The following is a 12222-nucleotide window of genomic DNA, read 5'->3' as shown; positions in this document are numbered from 1 at the left end:
ACTTCTTTTTTCTAAGCCACTTTTTTTCACTATGCTTTTTCCTGATCTGGTGCGTCAAAACCTAGAAGGCACAAAACCCCACTAATTTTCCCTTCTAAACGGCTAGAAGGGGGCCTGTTTCACTGCTCAGGATTATCTGAACACAACAGTAGCTCACTCACCAAAGATGATGAGCACGCTCCAAGTTTACCCGGCATCAGAAGGTCAAGTATCACACTCTACTTTTGCTTCAGCCATCAATCCCTCTAGTTATTGTAATGAAAGGGAACGCATTTTCATTTTTCACTGTGTTAATTTATTTACGTTTTCACCGGCCACGGACATCCGCAGGGCTAGGGGGCCCTACAGATTTCCGCCAACTGCAGGCTGCCCGGGGTCTGGGGATTTCGGACGAGCGGGGACCGCGCTCCAGCCGGGCCACAGGCACCCGCGCCCTGGCTGCCCGGTGGCGAGACGCGCGCCGGTCGTCAAAGGCGAGAAGCGAGGGAGCCCCACCGCACGAGGGGAAAGAGAGTCCCAGCAGCCAACAGTGGAGGCGAGAAAGGGAGGGAAGAGAGCGCGGCGAGTGGTCAGGGGAAAGGCGCGGGAAGCGGCGGGCGCGGGGAGCCCGGAAGGCGCGGGGCGCGCTTACCAAGGCAGGTGCCCGCGCAACAGGCGAGCAGCAGCAGCAGCAGGGGCCGGGACGCGGCGGCCACCTGTCCGGCGGGCGGCCGGGGGCGGCGGTTCGCTGCTCGCGGCATCTCGGCGCTTGGCGGCTCGGAGCTCGAAGCCTGAGCTGCGCGGGTCAGCACTCCACGCGGGGCCCTGGCAATGCCTCTGCGTCCCGGGCGCGCTGCTCGCGGGGCTCCGCCGCCAAGCTGACCTCCCCGCGCGCCGCCAACTTTTAAATCTCGCGGACACGTGGGCTGGGCCAGCGCGGTCCCCACGCGCGTCACCTCGCAGCCCGCCGCCCCCGGCCTCCGTCGCGTCACTGGCCACCCGCTGCCCGCCCCCGACGCCCCCAGCCGCAGCGGGACCCGCCCCCGGCCAGAGTTCTGACTCAGGACAGTGCGCATTTTCGCTCTGCCCGCCCTCGGGCCTCTGGGAGGAACAGGGAAAGAAAGCGGTGCAGGTCCGTTCCCTTCTGGCAAGGATTTGAGTGGGAGCCAGAGGAATATGGCAAACCAAGAGGCTCCAAGAGGATGGGATCAGGGTTTTCAAGTTTGCTGGTGACGACGCTCTCTCGTTTCTCACGTCTGCCTGGGACGCCCCTTCTTCTCCCCGGGAAGCCTTCTCTGTCCCAATCGACTGTGACTGTGCGTGCCTCCTTTCCCAGAGCCCCAGGGGCCATTTCTGTAGAAACACCTCTGTCCTGCTCACTAGGACATCCCCAGCTTCCAGCACAATGCCCCCGTGCATAAAGAGCAGTACTGGTTCAGTGGTGATTTTGGCGTTCCCCAAACTCCTGCGAGGTCTGAGACCATTTAGGGAAATGCAGTTACCTGTTAACGAAGATCAAGAAGAAAGGATTGCTGGGATTTGACCACACATACATTTCCAGTAGGTCTGGAAGGTCTCTGGCTGTCCTATGGATTTCGAAGCCTAAGGTTACTCCTTTTTCTATGCATTTTTCCTGCTGTCACTCCCTAGCGGTTGCTTTTTGGTTTCTAGGGTGATTGGACCTCCGCTACTATGCCCCTCCGTATATACTTTCCTTTACTTCCTAAGTGGAAAAGTCCAGGAAGCATCCTCCAGGACACTGGCTGACACTGCTTTAATTTCCTTCTACAGAAAGAGGAAAGACTGATCTCATTTGGCCTCCTTTTGAGGTCCTTTTGAAAGGAACACAGAGGGAAGGGTAGAAAGGAAGTACATGAACATTTCTTAAGGGACATCTTTCCATGCTGTTTAATTTAACACTCATAGCATCTCTGGGATATAAAAGTATTATGACTCTCATTTGCTGATGCTCGGAGATATTAAACAGTCTGCCCAAGAATACCAGCCTGTGAGGGAGGCTGCTCTGTGAAGATGTTTCTTCCTCTAAGTCGGGGACTTCAATGTATTAGACACGCACCGTGCAACCCACTATAGACAAGGCATGGCCTTAAAGAGTACAACATTTAGAAACAGGTGGAACTTGCCTGAAGAAAATGAGAACTTGGTAAAGGACCCCAATTCCTATTCAAATAGCTGTATTACCAGGCAGACTGGGATAGTCAGAAACAGTGAGGCAGGACTGCAATTCTGACAGGTGAAGTGGAAACAAAATAACCACTACCTTTTTTCAGTTCTTTATATTCAGGTAGCATGTGAGCAAGGTCAGATTAGAGTCTGGTTCAGATTCAAGGATTGATGAGAATAGATTTGATTCAAGATTGCTTATACTTTGATTTATCCCCAAAGTAGTGAAAAGGTAGTATGGAGGATGTAGGCTGATAGGGGTGGCTCTGATTCTCCATGGTCTTCCTTGTGTTTCCTGGAGGCACACTGAAAAATCTCTGGTCTCAGCAGCCTGTGTGGGGTGAGATGTCATTGAGAACAGAGATGCCTGAAAATAGTGGGCTCAATGTTTCTTATACCCCCGCAGATCAGTAAAGGAACAACTCATGCATTATAAGTGTTTTTCTGCATGAACCCAGCTGCTCTGAATGTTCTTGTACATGTCCCTTGTTGACAAGAGTTTTCTGAGGTATACACTTAGTAGAGTCAGCAGGGGAGAAAATCTAGTTAAACTCTACTTTAAATTGTTTTCCAATGTGTTAAATCCATTTATATTCCACCAGCAGTGCATGAAGTTTCCATTGCTGTACTTCCTTGCAAAAAGCTTTGCTAATCTGGTAGGCGTGGCATCTCATTGTGGATTTAATTTACAATTTCCAGTACTAATGAGAGCATCTTTACACAAATGTATTGACCATTATTGTTTTTAGTGAAATACCCATTTGTCTCTTTTTCTCATTTTTCCTGAGTTGTTAGGTTTTTTTTTATTATTATCCATTATAGGAATGCTTTATGTATTCTAGAACTTTCGTTGGTTAAATGTTTGGCAAATATTTTCTCTTTATTTGTGGCTTGTCCTTTACTCTCTGTATAGGAGTTATTTTTGAAAAAAATGTTTCAGGAAAGATGTGCACCCTAATGGTCAGGCATTATATGACTTGGATGATAGGAGAAGATGGATGGGAGAATGTGGGGAGATAGGCACTTCATTTAACCAGGAGCAAAGATTGGGGATTCCACAATTAACTAAATAAAATGAAACTGATTCCAAAGGTCTCCTTTCATCCAAGTATTTCAAAGAAGTTAGATTCCAGATCTCTGCAGGGGAGGCTGAACAATTCAGTTACAAACTGAATTCCAATCTGTACCTAGAAGTTCATATTCATTTAAACTGAGTTTATACATCAGCATATATCACCACGTGTAGTACATACAGCATCTAAAGCATTCCTACTTTCTCTGTTCAAGACTGAAAGTTTGATTCTGTGTACCATGCTGATTCCTCTCACCCATTATCTCTTGCATTCTTGACTGCAAATGAGCAGCTGAACTTTGTTTTTTTGCCTACAACCTATAGGAATGAAGGCTCAGTTTGATCATGAACCTGCAGATTAACAAGACCTGCTAGCCTGTGATAGAGATGTCTGGAAGAGTTGTCATCAAGGACATTAAGGAAGGGTTGAATGTCAGTTAATGAAAGAGTCAACCACAGAGAGAAATCCGTCAAGCAGTAGGTGGCAATAGCAAAGTCTAGTAATAGGTGAAGAGAGCAAGCTTTAGGAATTGAGAATAGGGGCAAGATCTAGAAGACTTAGGAGTTCTAGGCAAGATAGTCATGCAATCCTTCAAATATTAATTGAGCACCTTCTAGGCTCCATTGTAGAAGCTTGGGATACAGCAGTGACCAAGTCAGTTAGCCTCTGGCTTCATGGAGTTGACAGATTTTCAAGGAGATGCAGATAATAATCAGTAAAACAAAACAATTTCAGATAGTAATAAATGCTATAGAGAAATTAAAACAGGGTAATGCAATAATAGAAAGTGACTGGGAGTTGGGGAAACGACACTTGAGACAGGTTTATCTAGGCTTGCCTCTCTGAGGAGATGCTATAGGAGGCCTTAAAGATGAGAAGAAACTGGTCATGGTCATGGTCATGGTCATGGGAAGAACTATGAGAGAAGAGCCCCAGGCAAAGGGATCATCGAGTGCAAAGGTCCTGCAGCAGAAACAAGCCAGGAAAATTAAAGGAGCAGAAGTAATTGGCACAGGGTGACTGGAGTGTGGGAAGTTGAGGTCAGAGAAGTAGACAGGGTACAATCCTGATCACTGAAGGCTCTTAGAGGCCATGGCAAGGAGATGAAATTTTTCTCTAAGTAAAATGAAAAGCCTGTGGAGGATTTTGAGTAAAGAAGTAAGGTGATGTGATTTACATTTGAAAAAGATTATTCTGGCTTCCATAGTGAGCAGGCTCTCGGGGACCCTAGTAGATGCAGGGAGACCAGGTGGGAGGACATGCAGAAGTCTACACCAGAGCCATAACAAGGGATGAAGGACTGATACTTACCACAACCTGGATGAACCTTGAAAACGTTTTGCTACATCAAACAAGCCTGTCACCAAAGGCTACATACTGGATGAGGCAACTCCATAGAGACAGAAAATAGACGAGTGGTTTTCAGGGCCCGGGGAGAGACAGGAGTGATGGCTAATAAGTAAGGAGGTTGTGTTTCAGGGTGATGAAAATGTTCTGGAATTAGACATTTGTGATGGTTGCAAAATCCTGTAAATACTAAAAACCACTGAACTCCTTACTTTAAAAGGATTAATTTTATGGTATGTGAATTATATCTCAATTTTCAAACAAGAAAGAAGTCTAGGTCAGATATGATGACGGTGACCTGTTGGACTACATGGTGGCAGTCTTTATAATTTGGCACAGGGAAATTTTATCTCTTTTTGGCATGAAATATCCCAGTTTTGCTATTTAATTCCTGGATGTTCTTGTCAACTATGAAGTCCTCTTCTCCCGCTTTGTGAAGACACTCACCTAAGCCATGTCGCATCAGTGACTATGCTATAGTCACTAGCTTTACTTTTTTTTCAGGTCAGAAAGTACATCATTACACCCAGATGGAGAACCTTGGTCTTTATGATCACTTTGATATAATTGTTAACTATGAATATCATCATTTTCTAAATCATAGAAAGTGGATACTATTTGTGAAATAATGATAACCCATTATGTCTACATGCTTTACAGGATGCTCATTCATTCATTCATCCAGCGTCAGCTGTAAGAGTTACAGACTCACAAAATGCTGAGAAGTCTCTGTCCTGTTTTGTCTTTTCTAAGACCACCTGCATCCAGTCATACATCTTTACCTCCTGTTATTTACTGCCTATGCTCATTGGGATGAACTTTTTAGAAATACCATCCCAATTTTAAATTTGAATTGTAGAGAAGAGTTTTGCTTAAAGGTTTCTAAAACCACAAGAGTCAAAGTTCCACTGAGGTTATAGAAGTTGAAAGCCAACAATTCCTGGATCACCTGGCTGGCTCAGTCAGTAAAGCATGCGACTCTTGATCTTGGGGTGGTGAGTTCAAGCCCCATGTTGGGCATTAGAGCTGACTTAAAAATAATTAATTAATTAACTAATTAATTAATTAATTTTAAAAAGTGAAAAGATAAGTTCACTAAAAAAATAAAATAAAAAATTAAGAAAAAAAAGCCAACGACTCCAAAGACCCAATTTAGCCTATGGTCTCCGAGTAAGATTCAGGGTAGAAGCCAGTTGTAGTGCTGCAGACTGAGGCTCAAGAGGAGATGGCTACTTGATCCAGAAAAGTGACCAAATGACTGTGGGTCTTTTGGTTCAGAAGATAGCATCTATTATTTAGTGACAAGGATAACTTTCAGCTCTCTCCACAAACATTTTTGGCATCTGGATCAAATTCCCATTTTATAACCAAGTTTGTCTTCCCTTTGACCACTAATATTTCACAAGTTTTAGAGTAACTCCAATAATCCTAATTATTCCTTTACCCAGCTATCTCTTCAAATTATGTAGATATCAACCTCTCTGCCTCCAGGAAAATCTCTTGACTCAGAAGGACTTTTGGATGAACGATGTTGCTCTGAGGAACCACTCTAGGAAAAACTCTCCTAGAAGACAACAGAAGAACAATGAATATAAGATAAAGGACCAGAGACCAAGTATATCTACATTTCTTAAGAATTTCTGTTGTAGGATAATTAACTGCCTTGATAATGACACAGCAGCTCACATAATTTTAAGAAATACAACATCTTTTATAAGAGAAGGAAGCTTTTCTTATTTTCTCTAATTACTTGATAAAATTAATTTTGAGCAGTTTCAGGAATGATAAGCAACATTATTGAAAGTCCTTCCCATTAAGGGTATTTTCTAATGCCCACGGTGACTGTGATGTGGACTGATGGCCAATAAAAATTTTGTATGTCCAACATTCTTGCTAATGTTTTGGGGTTTTATTGATTTAAAGTTGTTTTGTTTTGTTTTGCAAAAGGCGCTAAGCTTCACCTCTTCAGTCTCTTGAAGTCAGGAGGCACTTGTGGGTGGAAATATTGTCTGTGAATTCTCTCAGCACAGTCCAGGGAAGGTTGATATGCAGACTGAAAGCAGCACAGGTTTATCTTAAAGCCTTTAAAGATAAATTCCTTTCAAGAAAAGTAATAAGAGAATTTTTTAAAAGGCAAAAGTCAATAACTTTTTGCACTTACATCAATGCCCACCGGGCTAGATTTTTCACATGATAGATGTTCTGAAGGTAAAGCCATTACAGAAAAGCAGCACTGTTATTGGTAATTTGAAACATGATGATACAAAAATTTCAATCAGTTGAAGGCAGAATCTTTTCTTTGTTCTTTAAGTTGCAATTAAAATATGAATACGTACTAATGAAAGATTTATTAGATTTTCTTGGCATATTTATGAATCACATCAGGGCAAAGCTGGCAGAAAAACAAACACTTCCAGACATATGAGGTTTTGTAAAAACAGAACCAAAAATTAAATGATAGCTATAAAAATAAAAGGGCAGATAAAGTAAATTTTATTATTTCTACATAGCAAATTGTATAACCATTTTTGAATCACTGGATTGGTTTCCAATCTATTTAAAAATGAATCAAACCATTATTGTATTTTCTAAAGATACCTGGCTTTTATGAAAAGATACACAATTTCCTTACAGAGGCATGTTCAAATAAAAAATCTTATTGCATTTGGTCAAAGATAATTGAAAGAAATAAAGAGGGAAAAATGGTATAATTTAATCTTTTAAAAAATGTTAAAATAATCATAAGAGACCTGGAGTGAGTTTCTGAATATAAAAATAAGTGACCTTTCAGTATCATAAAGGAGTAATCACTACTTGTTTTATCTGTAGTGTCTCTAATAATTTTAGCTCTGATTTTTAAGTGGGCCATGCACATATGAAATGCCGAAAGTTGTATATATATGTATATCATACTGCTCTACATTAAATACTAGTTGATATTATTTTAAGACATTTCTGAAAAGAATAAAATTAGCCAATGTCGCATCTTTGTTCATTTGTAATCAAATCCCCTTTTTCTCAAAAATTAGTCATGGGTTCTTTTTCTATGTTGTCACCCATTAATATGATTTCAGATAGAAGCTATGTTCAATCTTCCTGAGTTTCAACCCTAATTTAAGAATTTTAAAACAGCTTACAGGGACAAAGCAGTAGACAATATATTTGCTTCTTAGAGAAAACTGAAAAATAAAGGTAAGGCAATCACTACCTTAACTGAGTAGGTTTCCAAGCAGGTCACCCCTGGTATTCTCTGTCATGACATCTATATGTTTAATGTCTATTGGCTCAGTTGCCAACGGTTGATTTGTGGCAATTGTCATTGGTCAATTAAAACCTACTTGACCTTCTTTTTCTCACCCTTCTATCCCCTTGTACTTTCTTTCTCTTAAAATATATCAAGGACTTGCCTCCAACTCCTGTCCTGTCCTACCACATCATTAATTCTATACTGGGCAAAGCATTGGAGGCAGATAAGATGCTGCCTTATTGATGATGTCTTCCTTCCCTGATCACTTGATAATAAATAGCACTCTTCTTCCTCTAAGCACTTCCTATCTCCTTGACACAGCTTTACTTTTTCTCCTTGGCACTTACTACCATACTACCACCTGATAGACCATACCAGATAATCTGTTAGCATAGTTGTTGGATTGATTACAGTTATCTCCCTTTATAAGAAAGAGAGTCCCAAGTCAGGATTTTTAATCTCCTTTATCATTTGAAGAATGCTTATTTTATATTCACTTTAATATTGTTCTATTGTCTCTAGCTCTTGGTGTTGTTAAGAGTGCTTGGCACATAGTGGGCACTAAAAAAAATATAAATGAATAAAGGAAATAATCTGATTTATAAAACTTTTATTTGTAATATTATACAACTTTAAGCATATATTTACTATATAAATGGTGATACACCCTTACCTTATATGGAAATGATGAAGAGATCTTGCACTGTATAAAGCATTGCTTAGAATCATCCTGGGTTCTATTCCCTATTCTGTTCTATTCAGTTTGAGAGACTTCAGAACCTAGAATTTAAAAAAAAAATTCAATAAACATGGTGGAAAATAAAAATAAATGTAGAAATCTTGTTTGGAACCGGAATTACCTAACCAGGGGAGCAAGAATTCTTGGAGGCAGCATGATCTCAGGACTGAGAGCTCTCGAGCAGTGAAGTGAACAAACTGGCTTTGAGTCACGGCAGCACCACCTGCTGGCTGGAAGACCTGGGATAACAACTGACCTTTGAAAGGTCGAGTTTTTATTATTCGTAAGAGCGTATAATTTTTTTGCCCGCACAACATCCCTTCCTTTGAAAAAGCAACCTTTCCCTCTTCTGTGAGAATCTCACACAATTCAAGGGTCAATCCCTGGATTAGCACAGGATCTATGGCAAAGGCTTCCTCTTTTTCTGTGAGTCTGACATATAAAGACCATGTGAGTTACATGGAGAGAGGCTATCTTAGAATGATACCAAGTAGTGATGAGAAATGGAGAGAGAAAAAAAAAAGAGAGGAGACTGAATTGTTACACATGCTGGCATTCAGTTGTACCTGAAGCCAGGTCCATCCCTTGGAGTTCAGAATTAGGAAAATCAAAATTTTCCATTTTTATTTTGTTTAAGTTGGGTTTCTAAAAATTTCAGTAGTGACTGGCACAAAATAGGTGCACAATAAAGTTTTACTGTGTTGGTGATGATAAACAAATAGAGGAGGAAAAGACGTCTTCAAATAGAAGAGAGGGTTTTGAAAACTTCTAAAGTTTTGTTCCATTTTTTAAAAAATTCACAATGAAGGGTGGCAATGTTGAGAATGGGAAGAACGGACATTTTTTTTTTAAAAAAAAGGAGAATTCATTTTCTTCCATGAAACTTTCAAGACCTAGACCCACCAATTCTTTGGGAAGGTAGAAGAAGGATGTGGGACAAACTAATACAATGGTCTTTTGTCATCCAGACTTCTCAATAAACGCATGGCTTTAGCACCCATAACTTTTTTTAACTTCTTATTTTGAAATAATTATAGATTAAAAACAAGTTTTCACAAAAAAAGTATACAAAAGTCCTACGTGTCCTTTGTTTAGTTTCCCCCAAAGGCAGCATCTTGCATAACTATTGTAAAATATTAAATCAGGAAAGTGACATTAGTACAATCCATAGGGCTTATTCAGATATTGCCAGTTTGACATGGACTCATCTAACCACCACCAGAATTGAAACGGAACCATTCCATCACCACAAGCCTCCCTATGCTACCCTTTTATAGCCATACCCAACCCTTAGTCTCATTGTGAACCCTAGCAACCATCTGTTCATCCTCTATATTGTTATTTTAAACATGTTACATATTGGAATTATATAGCATGTTACTTTGGATAATGGCATCTTTTAAACACAATAATTTCCTTGAGATCCATCCAAGCTGTGTATATATCATTAGTTTGTTCCTTTTATGATATTCTATTTAACCATTCAACTGTTGAAGGACATCCAGTTTAGGATTATTATGAATAAAGCTGCTATGAACATTTGTGTGCAAGTTTTTGTGTTGACATAACTTTTCACTTCTCTGGAATGCCCAAGAATTGTTAAGCGCTTCTTTAATTTTTGTAAGAGATTAACAAACTATTTTCTAAAGTGGCTGTACCATATTACTTTCCCATGAGCAATGAGTGATAGTTTCTCTGTATCTTTTCTAGTATTTAGTGTTATCAATATCTTTTATTTTAGCTTTTATTTCTAATGAGTGTATAGCGATATCTTCTTGTGGTTTTAACGTACACCTCCCTAATAGCTATTGATGGGCATCTTTTCATTTGTCTATTTGCCATCTGTATATCTTCTTCATCTGTATATCTTCTTCAATGAAATGTGTGTTCATGTCTTTTGTCCATTTTTCCAGTTAGATTTTTTTTTTTTTTTACTGTTGGGTTTTAAAAGTTCTTTATATATTCTAGATACAGGGTCTTATGTTGAATATGTAATTCACAAATATTTCCTTTCAGTCTGTAGCTTGGCTTTCCATCCTCTTCACAAGACCTTTCATGGAGGAAAAGTTTTAATTTCTATAAAAATTTTTTATTTTAAGTAAACTCCATGCCACACATGGGGCTTGAACTCACAGCCCCAAAGTCAAGAGTTGCATGCTCTACTGGTGCCAGTCAGGCACCCCACAGAATTTTAATTTTGTTTTAATTTTGATGAGGTCCAACTTATCACATTTTTCCTTTTATGGATCATGCTTTTGGTATCACGTCTGAAAGGAAGTTTTCATTTAGCTCTAAGTTCTGAATATTTCTCCTATGTTTTTTCCTAAAACTTTTGTAGTTTTATATTTTATATTTGAGTCTGTGATTAATTTTAAGTTAAATTTTACATAAGGTGTAAGGTTTAAGTCAAGGTTTTGTCCAGTTGGGTGGATGGATGGATGGATGTCCAATTGCTCCTGCACCATTTTTTGAAAAGGCTCTCATAAACCTTAAGAACATTAAGTTACCTTTGATTGTGTTTTCATTCCTTTGGTATTATTTTCAAAGCTATTTAGAAAGTAGGATAACCACTTTTATTCAAAAGTCACTTTAGGATAATCTGGTTTGTGTTGATTTGATTTTATTGTATTTGTAGCCTCTGAAAGTCATTTTTGTTGACAGATCAATTGCATCTCATTACATTTCAGGAAAAGGAACAGCAGTGTCCTAACCCACCCCGCCCACAAGAGCACACTTAGAAATTCTCTGACCTTTTCCAAACCAGGAAAAATTGCTGCTTGTAAAAGTAATACCCAAACCTCAAGGTTCCCATTATTTAACATAGTTTCTTCTTCCTCAGCAAGACTGGCATTTACATGGGCGTTAATGAGATTGCAGAAAGATCAATGCCTCAAGTGGTACATGAAAACTGTTTTCAAAAAACCCTCCCATGGAGTAAGTCAGCTTGCAACAAGAGTAGATCAAAACATATGCTGGGACATGACTTCATTTTCAAGAAAACATACTCAGTTTACAACCTGAAAATGTCAAAAGAGAGACCTGTACAATCCTTCTGTTAACTGGAAAATTACTGGAAAGTGAGTATGGATCTGTGTGTGGAATAATTCAGTATCTTTCCCCGTGAAACCAACACAAAGATTTTTGCAATCCTCAGGAAAATTTGAGCAGGTTTGCATATACCCTAGAGAAAGAAGTCAATCCCTCAGAAGACAAGTGATAGTACACAAAAGCTCCTGCTCACATGTGTATGCTTTTCCTAATTCCGTCTTAGGTATGACCATGATAGAGTAGAATCAGATGGTATGCTTGGGGCTTCAAAATTCAATATGGTTGTATTACTAAGATTTATAGCACAAATTTGACCATTTCCTCAGGATTATATGCCTGTGGAATACGAATACAAATACGAACACTAATACTAGATGATGTATTTTACATATATTATTTCACTGAAGAAGAGGCAGTCACATAAAATACACCAAAATGGTGATTGTGGTTGTTTTTACTTTATTTTCTCTCACTTTCATGTATTGTACAATGTGGTTAAATTACTCTTATAATTGGAAATACATGTACATATTATAAGATCATCAAGCTATATGCTGAATACTTTGCATTTTATTATATACGTAAATTATTTCTCAGAAAGCTAC

General features: G+C 39.5%; 1 protein-coding gene across 5 annotated transcripts in view; it reads right to left on the bottom strand.

Moving 5' to 3' along the window:
• Window positions 1-977, bottom strand: part of NMU (neuromedin U) — a 36675-nt gene extending 35698 nt beyond the window's left edge. For 2 of the 5 annotated variants that reach the window (XM_043572615.1, XM_043572616.1), the window contains exon 1: window positions 632-977. In XM_043572615.1, the coding sequence (XP_043428550.1) occupies window positions 632-740 (109 nt within the window). In that variant the 5' untranslated portion in view covers window positions 741-977. The remainder of the gene's footprint in view (window positions 1-631) is intronic. The other 3 variants (XM_043572618.1, XM_043572619.1, XM_043572617.1) reach the window with 3 other exon arrangements.
• Between the last annotated feature and the right edge of the window lie 11245 nt (window positions 978-12222).

This window comes from Prionailurus bengalensis, chromosome B1 (genome assembly GCF_016509475.1).
Source record: "Prionailurus bengalensis isolate Pbe53 chromosome B1, Fcat_Pben_1.1_paternal_pri, whole genome shotgun sequence".
Lineage (NCBI taxonomy): Eukaryota > Metazoa > Chordata > Mammalia > Carnivora > Felidae > Prionailurus > Prionailurus bengalensis.
The sequence above is the reverse complement of the archived record's forward strand: the minus strand, read 5'-3'. Positions and strand labels throughout refer to the sequence as shown.